Source organism: Pelobates fuscus, chromosome 7, assembly GCF_036172605.1.
Source record: "Pelobates fuscus isolate aPelFus1 chromosome 7, aPelFus1.pri, whole genome shotgun sequence".
Taxonomy (NCBI): domain Eukaryota; kingdom Metazoa; phylum Chordata; class Amphibia; order Anura; family Pelobatidae; genus Pelobates; species Pelobates fuscus.
Window position 1 is genome coordinate 112033299 of NC_086323.1, and position 22908 is coordinate 112056206.

Sequence of the window (22908 nt, forward strand, 5' to 3'; positions counted from 1 at the left end):
TGAGGGCATCAGCTGTGCACTCTCAACCAATCACTGCCCCTATCACTGTTATGAGTAGGAGCACAGCATCACCTCTGCCATATTGTAATGGAGCTGGGCTGCAGACTGCTGGGACATCTTTCCCAAATGCCCACAGACTCCAGGCACCTTAACCACTTCAAGCAGTTTAAGTAGTTATGGTGCCTACAGAGGTCATTTGAAGGAGCGAAAAATAGGGGAAATAACACAGGGAAAGAGTTAATGGCAGCAGCCACAGTTCTGCAGTGTCACTCACATCAGTCTCTGGCAACCAATACATGCATGTTCCAGTCCTGGACTTCGATTAGGGATCCTGCAATTCACAGTGTGGTCAGGCTGTGCAATACGTGATCAATAAGCATAATTAAAACAACGACAATGGCTATAAAATTACAAACACAATTTTAACTCCCAACTGTTCACATTTTAGGCAGTTTTTGAGAATTTAAAGCAAAATTTAAATTTCAGGCCGCAATCACCAAATTTGAAAATATTTTCCTAGTCAGAAAATGTTCCCAGTTTTTAGTTTGGCTGCACAATTCCACTAACAACTCATACTACAAATAGGGCTATTTTCTAACGTGAGAATTGAAAGTGAATATTTCAAATTTAAGGCCAGATATAGATGAGATGTGGAATTCTCCTTGTTCTATTTTGACCTAAAATTTGAATTTCCCTTTGACTGCCCACTTTAGTAATTAACCCTGTGATAGCTAACATACTGGTTGTATTTTCTAATACTGCCAAATAAACATGTGGCCCATTATCAATACAATGCTGCCTCTTCGGAACTAATGAGTAGCTCAGCACAGATATCGACTAGGCCTGTAAAATACATGTTGAAACAGGAAGACATGTCCAGCTTTCTCTCTCTAGGACCCATCCAAGCCGGTAAGAAGGAGGAGCCTCTATTCAGCTTCAATGCCCTTCCTTGTCTGAGACCTGGAAATGAAAGTAAAGAGAGAGAAAAAAAAATAGACACATGGGAGGAAACTGCAACCAAACGACAGTAAAGAGGTTTTTACGACAAATATCGTCCAAATCCTGCTAGAATCCTGTTAGAATATTCTATGTGTCTTACTTTGTTCAGGGCTCAAAAACCAGCAGGGTGAGTATCATGGCCAGGAACTTATATATTAAGCTACATATATAAGCATAATAATGCTAAATAATAACTATACAAAGCATTCTATATCCGGAGTCAGGAATGGGTAGCTGGTTGCCCCTGGCTGGCATTGTGGGGAGAGGGGATTAAATGGGAACATATGGCACATACATTGCACCTTTTATTAGGTTTTGATGGCACTTAACCTCTTCAGTGCCATAACTGTGTATAACCATTCATCCACTGTGAGATTGTTACTATAGATACAGTGTTAAGATAATAAACAGAACTTAAACCGTTTCAACGCATAGAGTTAATACATAAATCTACATATACAGAGAAGCACAATTCGAATAATGCAATAGATGTGTATTTGTATAAAATCCTTGCATTCCTATACATACAAGACTAGACCCACAATTACTAATTTACCGCCTGGGCAGTGTTTATTTTAAAATATCTTCCATTTAGTTTGGAATGCATTAAATGATTGCTTTTGAGTTTTAATTCATCTTATTTATTTCCTAGTGAATTTGCCTTATTTATTTTAGTAGTTTGCTGCTGCTGCAAATTGTGCAGGCAATCAGCTGTGTTTACTGAAAAGTTAAAGACAACCAGAATTATTTACTAAAATGTGAACTGGCAAAAAATGTAACATTTTTCAAGTTTGAATGGTTTTTTTTTTTTTTCCTGAAATGATAAATTCTTATTATAACTATTCCTGACAATTCACACTGTAGTAAAGGATGCTGTAAATGTGTCCCCTTTGAACCTTTGTCATGGCAGTGTCAAAACTTAGAATGTGATTTGGTTGCTGTGTTGTATGATGCTGGAGATGTACAGGCTTGAGAATATCCTGTTCAAAATGTTCTGTTTGCTTTAAAAACAACAGCAAATAGACTGGATGCATATCTTGGAGTGAAACGGGAGTGCCCAAATAAAGTTTTGTTTATAACTGACGACCCCACCCACCATGGGCAGCAGTGTGTATTGTGACGCACTAATAAGCATGATATTCGTCTGGATACATGTATTTGAGAAGTAGTGGGTTATGTATAAATAATGGTGCAATCCCTAAGTATGATCTACTTGTCCAGGACTCAATAATATCCCAGGTCGCCATGGCGACTAGGAATTTTGTTCTGGTGCCTGGGTATTGGTTAGCCTGTACCCTCCGAGGAGTGCTACCAGACCAAAGAGAGAGGCGGTTGGGGGGGATGGACCATGAGCAGTTGGCATGCTGTTGGGAATGAAGGCGGTGAGGGAGTTGTAATTTTCTTGCTCTGCTCCCTTGTGTGCCGTGTAGTGATGTCGGGAGACAGAATATGACATCACTCCATCCTGGCATCTCAAAGTGGTGCGCAAGTGAGCATAGCAAGAAGAGCTTCAAGATGAAAGCAGCCTCACTCTACCCCAGGGAAAGCCGATCCACTCCAGCTCTCTCAAAGGTAGGGAGGCTGGGTGGACTTAAATTCAATTAAAACAAACAATTTGTGAGTGTGTGTGTCTGACAGTCAGTGTATGTGTCTGTGTCAGTCTGTGAGTATCTGTCAGTGTATGTATGTATGTGTGTGTGTGTTTAGGTGGTCCTCCGATCGCATGGCAAGGCTAGCACCGCCTCCCTGGTTGAGATAATCAAGCATGATGATCTCAGCCAACCCAATGCTTTGCCATCAGAATGCATTGGGAGGCTATTGCGCATGTGTGGCAAAACAATGCGCCAATCAGCATCTTCTTATAGAGATCTATTGAATCTGTGTATCTCTATGGGAAACGTTCAGTGTCACACTCACTGTGCAGCACTGACCCAGGAAGCACCTCTAGTAGCCATCTAATATTCTGTAAACATGTGGCCCTCTCCTCCACTTGTCAAGCAGAGGTCTATGGCAAGGATTGAGTGACAGGGGACACTGGATGAACCTGCTATAGGTGTCACAATGATGTTGGCATGGGAGGAAATGCTGGGGGGATAAGAGGACACTTTGACACCAATGTGCTCGCAATGAGGCCAGCATGTTGTTGTCATTAGAATATTGCCCCGTTTGTGGAAGTCCACAAGCAGCGCTAATCATCCATTGAGAAGTTGCTACAACTGCGTAACAATAGCATGTAAGTTTGGTTATAGCAGCCCGAAAACAATTTAAATAATAATGTATCATAAATTAGATAATTAGTGCTTTAGAAGATGTAACGAAATTTGAAGTAAAACTATGCTCAAATTAAAGAGCATAAAATTACTACTATGCATAATACTTAAAAATGTATAGTCGTGTACATGAAAGTCCACACCACATCTGTCGATCTACTCTTTTCATACAGCGCTATACTAAAATAGTATGTGGAGGACTGATTGCCAAGGAACAGCAGAGCCCTACACGTAGAAGCAAAAACTTCACAGCAACTACACGTCTTGTGACGCAATACAATACAGATGCTGTGAAGATGATCTAGTTCGAGACAACAAGCATGTTAGGCATGCTTGAGGAATACAGGAACAAGGTGACAGGCATCAAACACTAATTCACTTGTTTCAGTTGAAAACAAGAAAAATCTTGTTTCAGTTGAATTGATTCATCGGGGGGGAAAAAAGCATTTCGTCCATGATATTTAAACTAACCAAAATTGCGCCAATCTGCAATATATATTATGTATATATTTAACAGTGCATTGATTAAATGCCGTTTTGTTCACAGATCAAGTGAGAAGAGGTAACCAATAGATGGGGGAAAAAAGGAGAAACCGAAAAATCTATATTTGTTTATTTATTTAAAAGGCTTTGTCACCGTCATGGGTCTTTGCATATTTTCCAAAGCACCACGATGTAAGGTCGTGTGAGTTTTACTTGCCTGAACCTGTCCCTTGTGGCCACCGCCATGGTTTTCCTGCCAGTCCTCTTCAGCTCCTTGCACCTTTATCTGCAAGGAGCCAATGCCCGTATTGTACTTTTTCCCACTATTGGTCAAGTCTTACTTAATCTGTGAATCAAGTTACCATTTAGTAGCTGTCCCCTACTATCTTTGCTTTTTGACGACACAGGTGGAACTCCCTAAACAAATTTAACATTTAGTCAATTGTCCACATCTTTTTTTTGTTTTGTGATTCGTCCAAATAACATTTCAGATTAAACCAGGAGGTAGAATAGAATTCACCAAAGGAACGGTCCACACACCTGGGTCTTCAAAAAATAAAACAACTTTTATTTGTCACCATTTCAGTTGATGATTAAAACTTTCAGGTTATATTTCTAATTTTCATTAGAGGAGGCTCTACAGTTTGCAAGGCCTTAGGCAAAACTCGAATAAGAAGCCCTGGTTGATGGTCTCACAGTGACCGCAAGGCTCTCAGACAGGGGTCAGCAAGCTACGGCACTTGTGCCATGCATGGCACTCTGGGTGCATTTGCACAGCACTCAATGTTGCCTTAGAAAAACAGGCTCTGGCCTTTCAGGAGCTCCAGTGAGACCTCAGATATATGATAGGAAGCTCCGATCACTTCCTCCCAGCACTTGTCAACTGGAATCTGCACTGGAGTAGAGCAGACCGTAGCAGCTATCGCAGCTCCTGCCCTAGACCTCTACCTGGCCAGCCCAGTCCCGATGGGAACCCAGGGAAGCCACCCACACTGCTAGATATACACTGTGACGGTAGTAACTGGTATCACCGTCTAGTATTCCTTTTCCCAATAGCAGAGTATCGCCTAGAATCCACAGGAATAAATCTTGCTGGTATCGCCAATTAATCCACACATGAGCCAAAGCTTAATGCTGGAACCAGACTGATTTACTGGAAGCAACAGGCATTCAATTTCTACAGTACAAGTTCCTCCTCTGGCCCAGGCTAGATAATTGAGTTTCAGCAACATACTAAACTCAATTATCTGCTGTCCAGAAACATTAACAATTTTCAACATTTTTGGAAATATACTTTTCTACATGACATATGAATATAAAAATCACATCCCTGGGTAGCTGGGGATACTGGGAGTAACATATCCACATTTCACGAAAATCCGTTCGGTAGTTTTCGTGTCGCATCGTGTGGAAGTTTGACTGGCTCGCCATGCGGTTGTATCCGATTTTAGAGTTCCATGAAATTGGTAGCAAGAGCCGGTCTCCGTTCATGCAGAATTACACGAAAACCACCATAGTTATACTGCATCTAGTTACATGAGAATGCTCCCCTCGTTCGGTTGATTGGAACTCCCGAACGCCAGTCTGATACTGTGAGTGGAAATAGGTCAGACGGGACTTCTATAAAGACCGCGTGTTTGTGTGATTGCCATGCTGAAAACAGTTCCAGGCAATCCATGAGTAAGTCCCGCTGGCCGCGTTCGGGAGATTTAGGATGGCCACCATCCTTTGTTCTCGCCACGTGTTCGTATGCCGAACGGCGGCCACCTAGGAGCACTCAATTACTTTGCGGTTTTCGTGTGGTTACTTGGTGCTCTAAGTTCTGATTGCTACCCAGGGTGGTCTCCGTTCGGTAGAACGAATACATTTCCCGAACACATAAATAAAACAAATAATTCAAAGTCACTTAAATAGCAGGGAGAGGAAATAACCAAATGGATACAGGGAAATCCTTTACATACACAGAACTGCTGATTAAGCCTCCACCTCATACATATAATACAAACCGCCCACACTCAAACACACACACACACGGTCCCCACAAGCAGCCTCTCACATGCAATACCAAAAGCAGCCCCACACATACACATAATGTTACATATCACCCAGACACGCAATTCTACAAGCAGCCCCCATACAAAGCCCACATTCATAGGTATCATACACAATATCACAAACTACTCAAGAACATATACAATATAACAGCCTACAAAATGTACAACCCTACAAATCAACTACAGAAGTCTTAAATAACACAAGCAACATACATACCTCAATTTAAAAAACAGCACCGGCACACCAAGGGACTTTAAGAGCTTGTTTTGGCATTGTACTCTTAAAAGGTTGATTACCCCTGCTCTAGGAGGGACATGAGGCAAGGCCCCAGGAAGTATGAGGCCTTGGGCAGTCGCCTAGCTGGCTTAATTATAGAACCGCCTCTGTATTTCATTTACCTTTCCTTTTTTTAATTTTTTATGTTTAAAGCATCAACCAGTGAGCATTGGGCCGTTTTCATTGATGGCAGTCAAGTTCATTATTGCTCATTATGGTGATTTTATTTTTAGTTCTAAATTCCTATTTTGTAAGTCCTTTTTGCATTCTCCACATTTGTCTTCTAAACTCTAAAGTGTTATACTTTGCCTTCTAGCAATAAAAAATATTGTAATGTCCTGGGACACTGGCATAACATCTTGGCCATTTGATATGCTGTACCTTTGCCAGTCTAAATTTATACCTTCACAACCTCGGTCATTTTAGATGTAGGACTACACATCTGCAATCATCTCATCTCAATGGTAATAGTAACCCAGGGATTTTTAAAGTCATTAATTTTGATAGGAACCTTTCTTTTTGTTGAAATATGTGTGTGTGTATATATATATATATATATATATATTTTTTTTTTTTTTTTTTTTTCACAGGTGTTCTTATGGAAAGGCAAAAACGGAGAGAAGAAATCGAGAAAGGCCTGCAGTTTATTCAGTGAGTATTTTTTTATTTCAAAGAAGCAAATTCAGTGCAGATGACCTGCAATAAACAGTAGAAGATTCAATGTGTCATACAATAGCATTTGATTATGTGACAGCATCATTTTTTCCAGTGAAAGAAGTGTAATTTATCGTCAGAAAGTGAATCAAAATACGACCATGAGGGGGAGGGAGGAAAAGTAGTAGGTGGATGGAAGTGAGAAGTGGAAGAGTAATAAACAGATACAAAGGGCCTTTACTAAAAATGGTTTCGGTCAGGGATAGGCAACCCTCGGCACTCCAGATGTTGTGGACTACATCCCCCATAATGCTCTTTCACCCATAATGCTGGCAAAGCATCATCAGAGGTGTAGTCCAAAACATCTGGAGTGCCGAAGGTTGCCTATGCCTGGTTTAGGTGGTTTATTGCTAGTAGTAGTAACTTTCAGGTGTGTTTTTGTCTTGTGTGTTCGTTTTCTTTTATGTATTTCCCCCCCCTCAAATACAGTTTTATGTATGAATTTATTGGTGCTGGTGTGTGTAGCGGATTGGTACCGGGCTGTCCCACGACATGTATGAGAATAAGTGTATTTGGTCATATGGCTGGTTTAATGTGTATGTACATGTATAGAAAGCATGGTATCCGGGTATAATGACAGTTAAATGTATGTAAAGAATTGTATTCCTCTAGTTGTTCGGTAGAATCATTCAAATAAAACAAGGGAATGAAACTACCGAACAACCAGACCACCCAGGAATGAGTGTGCCTCCAATTACCGTTTGCAACAATGTTGCAAACAGGTAATTGGCAATCAGTGCAGTGTGGTCTTTGTCCTCTGGGTGGCCGCCATTCGGGAAACAAACACGTGGCGGCGGCCATCTTAAACTACCGAACAGCGGTGTTTTGCCGTCGAGTGTCTGGAACTAAAATCGGACACTTGACTAGGCAAACACCGCTGAGACCTCCATACTTCCAGAAATTCGTATGGAAACTACCGAATGACCCGCCGTTCGGTAGAAAGAGCCCCATAAACAAGGGAATTCATTCAAACCCTCTCCAGGCTCTATAACACAGGCAATTCGCCTGTTTTCATTCCCTTGTTTGTGACCGACCGCAGGGCCAAAATGCATGGAACTGTTTTCGGATACTTTACCCATGCGGTCGGTCAAATCTTTGGAACCCCATATCTCACGAACCATTCATCCGAATGGGCTAATTTTTAAGTATGTTGGTCCCCCAGAATAGAGCTATCTGGGGATGTTGGATTTGTGGATGTACCCCAAGTATTTAGGGTACATCCAAAACTCGGGGAAAACTGTGTACACAATAAGGGGATTATGATGCTAGAGGAGGGGAGGAGATCTGTGTGAGGTTACTACTTAGAGATTGGATAATGTCTTAAGTGATAGAACCTCCTCCCTTGCATGGGAGAGGGCTTTATAAGGAACTGTGGAATAAAGCTTGTCAGACTACTCCTGAAACTGTGTGTCGTCCAGTTATTGGGATTGCGATGGGGATACTGCTGTATTACTTTACCTGCTGGAAACCTTGCCTGTGGACTTAACATCACCTTGTTCCTGAGCCTCACTGGAATCTCTAGTGGAGAATAGCTGTGCAAGATCGGCTCTCCGCTACATTGGTTGGCAGCGCTGGGATCCAAACTCACAGAGGAACAAGCGTAAATGGAGTACGGATGGAGATTGATTTTTCTGCGCTAAAACGCTCCACGCTAAAGGACCTCCTAGAGGCAAGGGGTATACAAGCCAGCAATAAGAAGAAAGCAGTACTTGTTACAGAACTCATGGCAGAGTACAGAATGGAGGGCGATTCAGTTCCGGCACAGAGGGAGCCGGGAGGAACACCACAAGGATCGGAATTCCAGAGGCAGGTTCAGTTCAGGCTATCCTTTTATGGGGAAAACCCCCCAACAGAAATTGTTACCAGGACAATGGCCGAGGTACAAGAATTCATCCTAAGGACACAGGCACCAGAACAAAGCTCTGCAATTAATGTGCCACAGGAAGGTAAGCCTAAAATACCATACCAGGCTTTTAAAACATATGTGGAGGCAGAGGAAGATATAGACGCTTTCCTGCAAGACTTTGAAAGACTGTGTGCACTGCATAAAATTAACGCAGAGGACTGGGTACCTATTTTGGCCGGAAGGTTAACCGGGAGGGCAGCAGAGGCATATCGGACTGTACCTAATGACGAAATAAGGAATTACAGTAAAGTGAAAGAAATTATACTCGCCAGGTATGCTATAACACCCGAGGCATACCGGCGGAGGTTCCGGGATCTAAAGAAAACAGAGAAGGACTCGCACGCAGAGTGGGCATGCCGATTACAGGGGGCAGCGCTCGGGTGGGTGCAAGCTAGCAAGGCACGTTCTATGGAGGATGTAATACAAATGTTGCTGATGGAGCAGTTCTATGAGGGAGTAACCAATGAGGTCCAGGAATGGGTAAGGGACAGAAACCCTACTTCCCTTACCGAGGCGGCTAGGAAAGCGGATGACTACCTGGATGCACGCAGGTCACAAAAACCTGCAGCTCCAAAAGCAACCTTTAAAACATTCGGGGGAAACAACTACACCCCAGCTCCACCGAGACCGCTTCCACCACCCGCTGCACAGCCCCGGTTCCGACAACCCACCGCTGGCCCCTGTCATCACTGCCAGAAGTGGGGACATTATAAAAGGGAATGCCCACAGCTACGGGACCGTTCCACCTGGATTCGTCCAGGCCCACCTCCACCCAGGGCGGCCGCAGCCCACCACTACCAGGACCTAGTCACCACCCCATATGGTTCCGCAGTCCCCATTACTACTGTGGAACAATGGGAGGTACTGCACGAGGCAGATCCGGTCCAGGCCAATGTGGATAATCTACGGCACCATCGACAGACGGTATATCTGAATGGTACAGCAGTCCGGGGATTACGAGATTCGGGAGCCACCATCACTTTGGTACAGAGCCACCTGATTTCAGATCAGGCAAAACTGAACAAAACTGTTGCCGTCCGGGTAGCTGGGGGAGCAGTGTACCGGCTACCTACAGCAAGGGTACATTTACATTGGGGAGCGGGGGCAGGGGAAGTGGAGGTGGGGTTGATGCCACATTTACCGGCGGAGGTTTTATTGGGGAACGATCTGGGGAGGCTCACTTCTGCTTTTGAGCCCCAGTCACCCACCACAGGAGAGGTCAACCCTGTAGTCACCCGACAACAGGCCCGCACCCAGGACCACAACACACTGCCGGAGGTCCAGGTAAGCAACCCTACCCCCCCTCTAGAATGTGTCCCCTGGGCTCCACCTAATGAATTTGTAGCTGAAGTCGCAACAGACCCCACGCTTCAGGTGTATAGGGACAAGGTTGGCACGGGTTCCCCCGGGGCGGAGGGAGAGAAGTTTATCTGGGATAAACAACTTTTATACAGGGAAACAACCAAACAGATTACGGGGTTAGACCCGATAGCGAGGAGACAATTAGTGGTACCACAGCGGTACCGGGCTGAATTACTCCGGATAGCGCATGATATTCCGCTATCCGGACATCTAGGGGTTAGTCGCACCAGGTACAGACTAACCCAGAGTTTCTTCTGGCCAGGGATTAGCCAGGAAGTACGCAGATATTGCACGACTTGCGATACCTGCCAGAGAGTGGGAAAAAGGGGGGATCGCAGGAAGGCTAAACTTCACCCCTTACCCATAATAGAGGAACCTTTTAGCCGAATAGCGGTGGATCTGATAGGCCCCCTCAATAAAGTTAGCCCGTCAGGAAAACGGTATATTTTAACGGTCGTAGATTATGCCACCAGGTATCCAGAGGCAGTGGCTCTGACCAACATCCACGCTGAGACGGTCGCGGATGCCCTCATGCGGATATTCTCCCGGATGGGATTACCCAGGGAGATTATCTCGGATCAGGGTACCCAGTTTACCGCAGAATTCACCCAACACCTCTGGAGGATCTGTGGCATTAAGCCTATTATCAGCGCCCCTTACCACCCCCAGACGAACGGGCTCTGCGAACGATTCAATGGTACCTTGAAGCAGATGCTCCGAACCTTCGCAGAGACCCACAAGGACTGGGAACGATTCCTGCCGCACCTCCTATTTGCATACCGGGAGGTGCCGCAGGAATCCACAGGGTTCTCCCCGTTTGAATTATTGTTTGGAAGGAGGGTCCGAGGCCCATTGGATCTTATTAGAGAGCATTGGGAGGGAGACCGGAGCACAGATGGCACTCCCATCCTACCATATGTGTTGGCCTTTCGGGACCGCCTAGAAGCGTTGACCAAGACGGTACGGGAAAACCTTCAGGAGGCCCAGACCCGCCAGCGTACATGGTATGATCGGGGAGCCAGGGACCGTAGCTTTCAGGTCGGGCAGAAGGTACTAATTTTAAAACCTGTCCGACATGATAAGTTACAGGCCGCCTGGCAGGGCCCATATAAGGTGGTGGAGCAAAGATGCGATACCACCTATATTATCGGCCCCTGCACAGGGACTGGGGGGCGACGCATGCTCCATGTGAACATGCTGAAGCCCTACCACGAGCGTACTGAGGAGGTAACCGCCATCTGTGCCCCTAACACGGAAGAGTTTGACAGCTTACCCCTCCCCGATTTGCTGGGGGATGGGCAGCTGTCCGGAGATTTAGGGGAGGTTACGCTGGGAGATCGGCTGAGCCCACAGGAGCGGATCGAGGTACAGCAACTATTGGAAGAGAAACGCGACACGTTCTCTAATGTACCTGGATACACGCCTCTGGCAACTCACCGGGTCGAGACCCCAGGGCAACTACCCATGCGCCAGACGCCATACCGCATTCCAGAAGCGGTACGGGCAAACATGCGTAAGGAGATCGACGAAATGCTCCAACTGGGGGTGATTGAACCCTCAGACAGTCCTTGGGCATCTCCTGTAGTCCTCGTACCAAAGCGAGACGGTACGACCCGCTTCTGCGTGGACTATAGGAGATTGAACGAGAAGACTGTATCTGACGCCTATCCGATGCCCCGGATAGACGAGTTACTGGACAGAATGGCCAGGGGCCAATACCTCACCACTATAGACTTGTGTAAAGGGTATTGGCAAATCCCCCTGGCCCCAGACGCCATCCCGAAGTCGGCCTTTGTCACCCCATTTGGCTTGTACCAGTTTAAGGTCATGCCATTTGGGATGAAAAACGCCCCAGCCACCTTCCAAAGGATGGTGGATCGACTCCTAGATGGATTCCAGGACTATACATGTGCCTACCTGGACGATATTGCTATTTTTAGCAATACGTGGCAGGAACACTTAGCTCACATCGGAGCTGTACTAGATAGGATAAGGGAAGCAGGTCTGACCTTGAAGCCGGCCAAGTGTAGTATCGGCATGGCTGAGGTACAATACCTGGGACATAGAGTAGGGTGCGGTAAACAAAAACCCGAACCCGCCAAAGTAGAGGCTGTAGCCCAGTGGCCCACCCCTAGGACTAAGACCCAGGTTTTAGCGTTTCTAGGGACAGCAGGGTATTACCGGAAGTTTGTTCCCAATTATAGCGCCCTGGCCAAACCCCTCACTGACCTGACCCGTAAGAACCTTCCCCGCCAAGTAAACTGGACCCCGGAGTGTGAGCAGGCATTCCAACAATTGAAAAATGCACTGATAAATGCCCCTGTCTTGGCAGCTCCCAATCCAACTAAACGTTTTCTTGTTCACACAGACGCTTCTATGTTTGGATTGGGGGCAGTACTGAGTCAAGTCGGGGCCGATGGCGGGGAACATCCAGTGGCTTACATCAGTCGCAAACTGTTACCTCGAGAAGTAAGCTACGCCGCCATCGAAAAGGAATGCCTGGCTGTGGTGTGGGCCCTAAAGAAGCTACAACCCTATTTATATGGACAGCCCTTTTCCTTGCTCACGGATCACAACCCGTTAGTCTGGCTGAACCGGGTGGCTGGAGACAACGCCAGGCTGCTGCGCTGGAGTTTGGCGCTACAGCCTTTTGACTTTAATATCCAGTACCGGCCGGGTAAGCAGAATGGAAATGCTGACGGGTTGTCAAGACAAACTGACTTAGAGAAATGATCCGTGAGCCCCCGGACATCCCCAAGCCGATCCGTGTTGGATCAGACTGTGTATGCCGGCTTGTGGGCAAGGGGGAGCAGTGTAGCGGATTGGTACCGGGCTGTCCCACGACATGTATGAGAATAAGTGTATTTGGTCATATGGCTGGTTTAATGTGTATGTACATGTATAGAAAGCATGGTATCCGGGTATAATGACAGTTAAATGTATGTAAAGAATTGTATTCCTCTAGTTGTTCGGTAGAATCATTCAAATAAAACAAGGGAATGAAACTACCGAACAACCAGACCACCCAGGAATGAGTGTGCCTCCAATTACCGTTTGCAACAATGTTGCAAACAGGTAATTGGCAATCAGTGCAGTGTGGTCTTTGTCCTCTGGGTGGCCGCCATTCGGGAAACAAACACGTGGCGGCGGCCATCTTAAACTACCGAACAGCGGTGTTTTGCCGTCGAGTGTCTGGAACTAAAATCGGACACTTGACTAGGCAAACACCGCTGAGACCTCCATACTTCCAGAAATTCGTATGGAAACTACCGAATGACCCGCCGTTCGGTAGAAAGAGCCCCATAAACAAGGGAATTCATTCAAACCCTCTCCAGGCTCTATAACACAGGCAATTCGCCTGTTTTCATTCCCTTGTTTGTGACCGACCGCAGGGCCAAAATGCATGGAACTGTTTTCGGATACTTTACCCATGCGGTCGGTCAAATCTTTGGAACCCCATATCTCACGAACCATTCATCCGAATGGGCTAATTTTTAAGTATGTTGGTCCCCCAGAATAGAGCTATCTGGGGATGTTGGATTTGTGGATGTACCCCAAGTATTTAGGGTACATCCAAAACTCGGGGAAAACTGTGTACACAATAAGGGGATTATGATGCTAGAGGAGGGGAGGAGATCTGTGTGAGGTTACTACTTAGAGATTGGATAATGTCTTAAGTGATAGAACCTCCTCCCTTGCATGGGAGAGGGCTTTATAAGGAACTGTGGAATAAAGCTTGTCAGACTACTCCTGAAACTGTGTGTCGTCCAGTTATTGGGATTGCGATGGGGATACTGCTGTATTACTTTACCTGCTGGAAACCTTGCCTGTGGACTTAACATCACCTTGTTCCTGAGCCTCACTGGAATCTCTAGTGGAGAATAGCTGTGCAAGATCGGCTCTCCGCTACAGTGTGCGTTTGTGTATAGATCAGCATCTCTATAAGGAGCGGCTGATTAGGGAGGTGATTTCTGTGCATGCGCAGTATTTCTCCCACAATGCTTCTATGGGTGAGGGGCTAAATCTAAATCGGGTAGAAGAAACCCTATTGCTAGAAATAGAAGTTTTATATTTCTTTTTTTTTTTATTCTTTATTTTATTTGTGCTTGGAATAACAGTAAGCGTGCAGAGCCACAACAGCTGCTGCAAGCATAGTCGTAGCATTTTACATTGCGGCATTTCAAAACAGCACATTTTTTATAATATGGAATTAACAAGTTCTGAGGTATCATCGATTTGTAGTGATTAGTAAACATGCTATAATACGAAGTAATCGAGCTAGGCAATCTTGGTAGTTAATCGTAAGTAGCAAACACGCTAACATGCTAGACTAGGTATGTATACAATAAAAGTTGTTCCTCTTAAGATTATGCTCCTGAGAAGATGTTTAGGTAGTATTGCGTTAAAAGAGATCATAGGAGTGACTAAGAGACAAAATACTATAGGCATATACATCTTGGCAATAGATATGTAGCATAGTGGGTCTTGTTGTCGTTGTGTGTTGTCTGTGGGTTGGTAGCAAATATGTGGGCACGTGCGTTGTGGTGTGTTCTGAGGGTGTGATAGATGTCGCCTATTAAATAGTAGGCCTACCGGTGTACTAGTGCTATGGAAAAGTCCAGTCCCAAAACAATACTCTGTCTGTGGGGATCGTGGCTTCCAGACTCTTGGCTCACATATTGGGTCTTCATCCCACTCCAGTGTTTGGCAGGCACCTCCTTCGTCTAAGTGGCGTCGTGGCTTTCCCTTTCGTTGACTTGTTGGCCCGCGGCAGCATCCGCGGCGTCCCAGGCCTGGGCTGCCGAGGTGTGTTGTGGCTAATTGTGGGCAGATTAAGAGACTTGGCATGTTGGCCCTTTAGGTCCGCCTTGTTGGGGCCGGTAGTTCCGCATGTCGGCTTTAGTCGATTTTGTCCCTTTTGTTGCCTCTGCCCTGCCGTCCGGCGTTTGATTCCCCGTCGCCTGGTCGCTGCAGCGCATGAGCGGCGCATTTGCGGGCGATTTCGTGGGTGGTGAGGGCTTCTTTGAACTGTCTTTCCATGTGTCATCACCCTTGGTTGTCGGGCACCATGGCCGTGCGTTGGGCCCTGTAGTGCGCCACCTGGCTTGGTCTCCGTTATGGGGGTCTGCATGAGGGCCTCCAGCTTTGCCCACAGTGCTCCGAATAGGCGGCTGTAGCGGAGCTCGGTTTCCCTCCAGATCTCGTGTTGGGCTGCGGCGAGTGAACCGTCCACAATGGAGTGGTCGTTGGTGCCTGTGCCCAGCCCGATAAGTGGTTTCTTGTATCGCTTTGCTAGGGCGTGTGTGTCCGCCATCTTGGAGACCCTGGGTCCTTCTTTGCTTGGGTAGGTTGAAGGCTTAGTCGAGAGGTCTAGGGCCCGAGGCTCTCTATCTGGCGGGGACCGGGATGTCCCCCACCGGTCCATAGTGGGGGGGGGGATTGTGTCGTTCTGCTGTGGCTGCTTGCGGTTGGCGGGAGAGCGGCCGTCTCACCTCGCCACCTCCCGTGGTAGGCCTCAGTTTGCTGTTATGGCTCCCGGTCATCCCGGGTGTCGAGTCAGGTATCAGTCGGTTCCAGCGGGTTACGCAGATACCGTGAGCCCCTGCACGGGTGGTTTGTGGCTCTGCAGTCCGATTTTTTTCAGCTGATTTTGTTGCCTTGTGACAGAAGCTTTAGCAGAGTGCGTCTTGCTAGCTTGCTGGTTAGGCTCCGCCCCCACAAGTTTATATTTCTAATGTTGGTGTTTCCCCTTAAAGGGTTACTATAACCGCTTGTTTAACATGTATTTTTAAGTTCATAGTGCCCTGTTGGGCACCATAACCAGTGTCAAAAATAGTTTTTTTTTACTTACCTGGAATCCAGCACCGGGGGAAGCTTTCCACACCTCTAATTGACATTCGGGTAGCTGCGCGAAGTCCAGTCACTGGCTTTTCGTAAATAAGTCTGTGTTTGGACTATTTTGATGGCTCAGGGTGCATGTGCACAATTTGAGCCTTTAAGGGGGGGTGGCAGGATTTTTCCCATTTCTTCACCTGTGGGAGGAGGGAGGAAGCACACCATAGTGGGTGGGAGAGAGCAATTTTCCCCTTGCAGGCACTCTGCCTCCAAAGAAGGAGATAATCACATCTGTTTGACAGCCTACTGTGTGCGCTGATGTCAGACGCAAAATATGCACAGAATTGACATTAGGCAGCCCGGAACAGAGTAACAGATAACTTAGTATTTGATATATATAAAGCTTAAACCCTGCACATACATACTCCTACCACCATGACCACTTGAAATCACTGAAGTGGTCATGGTGGCTGGAGTAACCCTTTTATTGCATTTGATTTGGTTTAGACCACGTTTTCTTTTTTATTTTTTTTATTTTGCTAAATACATTTTCTGTATACCTTCTTATTGCCATTTCAGTTTTTTTCCCTTATTTAAAAAGATGTTGTTTAGGCAGTAAGTAATTAGTGTAAGCTGAGTGACTAACGTGACTGCCCCTCAGCTCTTATTGTCTATATAGCAAGCATGTCAAACTCAAAGTCTGGCACGGGCCACATAAACAAGGTTTAAGTTTATGTGGGCCGCAAAAAAAAATACCTTTAAATTTTCATAGAAACGTAGGTTTGTTTTAAAAAGTACAGTATAAAAAAACAGCATCCCTCTCTACAAAAAAAACAGCACCCCCTCTACTAAACCACAGCACCCCCCTCTACCGCCCTGTGCCAAATCTGATCCTCCCGCTACTTCTTGAAACCCTGTGAAGGTGGAGCATGTCGATGTCACGTGGCATTGCGTGCCTCCATGCACCTCCAGGTACTCCACAATCCAGTCGCAGCCAATACAACACTGACCAACACACACACTCGCTCGCAGGCAGACTCGCTGCTCGCTCGCAGGCAGACTCGCTGCTCGCTCGCAGGCAGACTCGCTGCTCGCTCGCAGGCAGACTCGCTGCTCGCTCGCAGGCAGACTCGCTGCTCGCAGGCAGGCAGACTCGCTGCTCGCAGGCAGGCAGACTCGCTGCTCGCAGGCAGACATATACACACATACATACTCACTGACAGATACACACACACACACACACACACACACACTTACACATTCTTGCATCTTACATCATTTAATTTATTGTTCCCTACCTTTGGGATCTGGTGTGGGGATCTTCTGTCTGGAGATCTCCTTCCTGCTCCTCACTGCTCCCTCGCACGGTTTAGTGTTGCCGGAATATGACGTCATATTCCGGTGCCCGGCTTCAATAAAGACGGCGCACGCGAGGGAGCAGTGAGGAGCAGGAACACTGAGCTCCCCTACTGACCCTCTTCCCTGGCGGGGTAAGTTTTAGCAGAGTAGGCACCTGCGATGTGGGGAAAGCAGGTGCCTACTCTGCTATAACACCAGAATGTACTCGCGGCTCGCTGGGGCGAAAAGATGGTTCTTGTGGGGTGCGAGTTTGACATGCTTGCTATATAGTATGGTATAACAAGCGTTATTATCTGTATATTCTAACAATATTAGGATAAGAATAATTGAAGACAGTTTTCACAAACAGGAAAGGGAGAGTTTATGTCACAAACTTACCACCACTTTAAAGTCATTCTTAAAGGTAACCGTAAACAGAAAAAATAAATGTTTTATTAATATTACTAAAAGACTTAGATCTTTATTAGAACTTACAATGTGTGATCACTGAAGTGCAAATTAAAAAGATAAGCAGGGATAAATAGTTGTAGTACAAAAGAGAGGGATAAAGACCAAAAGCACTCAGACCTTCTATATCTCTTCTATGTAAGTTACTATGTTGCAACAATATATCAAAGCTCTTTTTGTAATCTAGGAAAGATACATGTAGCGAATTTAGACCGTAAGAGATGTATTTGAAGTGGAATTTCTTCTTAAATATAAGAACTTGGGACTGCCTTCATTCGTTCTTCTCTGGGTTATGCCCTACTTGACCAATTTTAGCAAGAATTTGAGATTTTTTATATCTCTATATATTTTGCTGTTTTGTGTTTTTTTTTTTTTCTTGTAACAATATTATTTGGGGTCTATAGGTTCTATATTTGCCCCTCTTCTGCTGCCTTCAGCTCCTCTTCCTGTGATGTCTGCATCCAAGCTCACAATTTCATTCAATCAAATGCTTCTCGTAGAGTCAGGAACAGGTGGATTTAACCCTGTAATGTGATGTAAACATTGTGTGGTTATAATGACAGGGCCACTGCACCCAGGCTACTTAATTTAGTGGTCCTTTAAAATACTAGTAGCACAAGGTTAAAAAAAAAAAAATAATAATAATTAAAATCATTGTCTTGCCTATTTAATAGAATATGATGAACATCTGACTATGTAACTTTTTTTTTTTCTTCCTCATTTAACAGATCAACAATACCATATGGTGGAAGTCCAGATGAATACCAGGTATATGTGTGTGTATGTATGTATGTATATATGTATACAGATAGTGGTGTTTGATGAACAATTTTTTTTTCTTCTTTTCTTCAAATTGTAACCCTTCTCTGACATGCAGAAAATAAAATGGAGTAATTACTGGTAATGTAAACCTTATACAAAAACTAAAAACAGAAAAATTGTAACCGCTTCTCCTCTGGCGCTCCTTCTGGCAGTATAGACAGACTTCTGTACGCTGCAGTCCTGCCTCTATTTATACAGCTGGGCCACATGTCAACGTCACAATGTACGTGATGTACAGTTACGTCATATACTATGCCCCTAGGCATCTGTATTTGTGGTTGTGACACTATTGACCTCACAACCCTTCAAACCTATAGAAAATTGGTTTCCATAGTGTTTTCTTATAGTGCGGTCTAACTGTTTTGTGTATCTTGGCTTCGTTGACCCGGTTATCGACGACTATTCTGATCTTTGTAATCTCTTTACCCGGCCTCTGTTAATAGCACTAGTGCATTTTTCCTGTCCATTGACTTTGGCTTCGTTGACTCTTCTTTTACTGTGTATACATTAAGTCTGGCCACCTTTATGACGCACATTAATCCTAAATATCCAGAATGTAGTTATGTGTACTAAGTGAAGAACCCCATAAAGTAAGCATTAGTAATTAATGTTCTTACAATATGTCCAGTACTGAAGCCTTAAATGAACACGCATTGTACAGCGCTACAGAATTTGTTGACGCATTACAAATAATAAAATAATAACACTCCAAGCACCATAACAACTACAGATGTGATCTAAGCATGGTATTGCAGTGCTTGGCTCAGATTAGCTCATAGAAGCTCCTTGCAGGAGCTTCTGGTGAGGAGCAGCAACCAGCTGACCCCTTTACATTGTGGTTCAAGGGCATTTATGGCACCATAACCACTACAAAACACTGTACTAGTTATGGTGCTTGGAGTGTTCCTTTAAATAAGTAGTTTCTACAAACTGATTGATTATAATTTTATACTCGTGTATTCTACTCCTAAAAGTGTCTAGAACAGAAGTGGTGTAACTGAATCCCCATATTTGTTATCCCGAAATTTTAAGTAGCCTTGCAAAATCTTTTGTGTTTGTGCGCACTGTTCTGTCTGCATTTAGAACAGAGAGTAGAATCAACTTTTTTTTTTTTTTTTATAACTCAAGGAGCTCTCAGATCTGAAGTGTAATGCTACCTTGCTCACCATAGGCTGAAGTATTCTTTGTGTTTAAAGAAGTTTGCAAAATAATTTGCCCATCTGTACGTTAATGCCATACTCCATTAAACTTTTTTTTTCTTCACTATTTAGTAGATATACCCGCAAAGAAAACATACATTTTTTTTTTTTTGTGCATGTTATCTTTGGTAGCTCAGTGGAGCTAACGGAAGAGGAAGAAATCATCCCCAGCTGTCTGACAGCCAGGGAGATGTTGCAGTGAGGTTTTATAAATGAAGACCTCAATTTTAATAAGTTTTCCATATGACTCCATACTGTATGAAAAACATTCCATATTCCTCTGTATGTCTTTATGCTCATGTGCAATATTTGCCCTGCACCTAGTCTATCTGCTCAAGATCGGTTATAATGGAAGCAAAAATCGCAGAAGTTCTAAGCCTGTCCCCCTGGCTCTCAGATGTTGATGAAGAATTGTTTTCTGCATACACAAGTTGAAGTGATTCCACTCCTCCGTCGGGGCTTGACTGCACGGCAGATCACTGAACGTTTGATTTCTGTGCACAAAATCAAACCAGACAGTGAATAGGCTGATGGCAGCCACAGTATGACTGCTATGACCTTTTTGAACTATTGCACTTAGACTATGTGGTTAGTGGATCTGTGGATCTGAGTCATTCATAAAAAAACAAAAAAGCCACAGACCTGAATGTGAAATTGTTGATAGTGAAGTCTCTTCCTGGTGAGACTTTTTCTTGTCATGGGGAATAGTGTCAACAGAAGATACAGCAAGGTTCCAAATCACATTTAGCCCCATCCTGCACTACCTTTTCCTGTTCAGTTTATAACCATTCACATTGCTTTTTCTCTATTTTGTAGATGTTTCTACAGCAGCTGGTCCTTAACTTGTATGCTGAGGGCAATGACACCTTTCAGGAGACTAACCTTAAGATTGCATTGGGCCACTACACAGAAGGACTGACTGTAGCAGAGTATGCAGAATCTGATGGTCTCAGCATTCCGCAAGAATTGTTATGCAAGTTGTATGTGAATCGATCCTGCTGCTATTTCTCAATGGTGAGTTTATGGCTACAGATAAAACCATGATTACACAGCGATTTTCTACCAATTATGTTGTTTGTGTGCATGTTTTAGGTTTGTTACCTCTGTATTATTTGTTATATTTTAAACACTGGTTTATTAAAAACATTTAATATGATGTTTCGGGCATAGACCTTTATATATTTCTCCTCCTCTTGACTGTCCTCTTTTGTACAAAATCAGAATAGTCTTTTAAGTTGAAAGGGGAAAAAAACACACATATAGTATTTAAAAAAATTTAGTTAAAGGGAATCTCAAGTGCCAGGAAAACAATCCGTTTTCCTGGCACTGCAGGTCCCCTCTCCCTCCCACCCCCCAAACCCTGGTTTCTGAAGGGGTGAAAACGCCTTCAGTAACTTACCTGAGGCAGCGTCGATGTCCCACGTCGCTGCTTCTCCCTCTGCCGCCGCTCCTCCTACTGATTACGTCAGCCGGCGGGCGAGATTTATCCGGCCCACTGGCTGGGGAGACCTCATGCGCGGCATTAGCGCTCCCCATAGGAAAGCATTGAAAATGCATTTCAATGCTTTCCTACGGGGAAATGAGCGACGCTGGAGGTCCTCATAAAGCGTGAGGTTGTCCAGCGATGCTCTAGCACGGGTTTCCTGTGCTATGATCCAGGAAGTGCCCTCTAGTGGCTGTCTACCAGACAGCCACTAGAGGTGGAGTAAACCCTGCAAGGTAAATATTGCAGTTTATAAAAAAACTGCAATAATTACACTTGCAGGGTTAAGAGTAGTGGGAGTTGGCACCCAGACCACTCCAATGAGCAGAAGTGGTCTGGGTGCCTGGAGTGTCCCTTTAAGTAGCCAGTGTATTTTCTTTGTATAAACAGTTTCATTTCTCTAATTTTTTTAAGCACTTCCAATGATGCTTTCTTAATATTCTGCCAGAGTGCTCATCACCATAATCAAGATATCTATGCACTCACAGTGTCTCAAAATATCTAATATAGGTTTTAATTTAATCCTTTTTCTATACGTTTTAAAAGTGATTTAAGGGCACATTGCATTGGAGGAGAAGGAAGATGGAAGTTTATTTATAAATAAATCTGGGGGGGAATTCTAAAAGTGGACGAATCCGCAAATGCACTCCATTGGTTTCCATGGTTAGTACTGCGCTAGCACTTTGTCCCAGAATTGCTCTTCATACGGGTCTTATAAACGAGATTCACAGCCAAGATAAAGGCAACCAGTTCCTATACAGAGCTATATACAGCTGTGTGGATTACTATATTTTAATTATTTTTCTAGACCCAACAAATACATATTTTGTTAGATATAGGAGGGAAGCACAGTTCCTTGTTTCTTCACCCTGCTAAACAGGTAAATAAAAAAAAATATATATATATACCTTTTAATGAAACATAGAAATGCTGTACACATAAGCAAGATTTGCTACATTTCTGTGTTACGGGAACTTCTCCATCCCATGATTCCTTGGGCGTGTGCCTGCATACTCAGGGATCGAACATAGACATGCTGTACACACATGCGCACGCTTTGCATTTTCTCCCACAGTGCCATATGGGTGCATGCAACTGTTAGCTAATTTACATATTTTAACTGACTTTGCCCTGTAAAGCATGTCATTGAAAGTAAATTAAAATATAAAGAATTGATACGACCAATAATACATTTTAGTTAGCTAGCTTGTGCTAAAATTGAGGATGTGACATTTCTTCAGGCATGTATAGCCTACCTCAGAAATGAGGCTTACACTTCTAAACACAAAGAGAATGGAAGGAAAAAAGGTTTGTATTTATACATTGCTTTCTATAAGTGGTAAGATTTGTAAATTCATTTGATTTTCTCTGCATTTTCTTATTCTTTTCTTAAGTCACAAGGTCATCATTTATGCCTTTAGATTATCTCATAATGTGCTATTCATAAAAATAAAAATTTCCACTTATATAAATGTGCATGTGACAAAAATGTCTATTTTGCTATATCCTCAGCCTGTTTTCTACACTTCTTTTTGCATATGTCCTTGTCTTTGTATATAAATTTTAAGCCGATCGTCATGTAAATCTGAGTTTATTTTTTATTTTATTTTTTAGAATATCTAGTTTTTGAAAGTTTCTGTACATTAAAGGAACACCACAAGCATCATAACCACTTCAGCACCTCCACCGATGTTGATA

The 22908-nt window shown here is 44.3% G+C and overlaps 1 protein-coding gene across 1 annotated transcript in view; it reads left to right on the top strand.

The window, feature by feature from the left end:
• Nucleotides 1-949: 949 nt before the first annotated feature.
• The window catches only part of ZC3H7B (zinc finger CCCH-type containing 7B), a 77019-nt gene continuing 55060 nt past the window's right edge, over nucleotides 950-22908 (top strand). Inside the window, exons 1-4 of the mRNA XM_063426408.1 lie at nucleotides 950-1126; nucleotides 6674-6734; nucleotides 18435-18474; nucleotides 20544-20741. Coding sequence (XP_063282478.1) covers nucleotides 6682-6734; nucleotides 18435-18474; nucleotides 20544-20741 — 291 coding nt within the window. The 5' untranslated portion in view covers nucleotides 950-1126; nucleotides 6674-6681. The remainder of the gene's footprint in view (nucleotides 1127-6673; nucleotides 6735-18434; nucleotides 18475-20543; nucleotides 20742-22908) is intronic.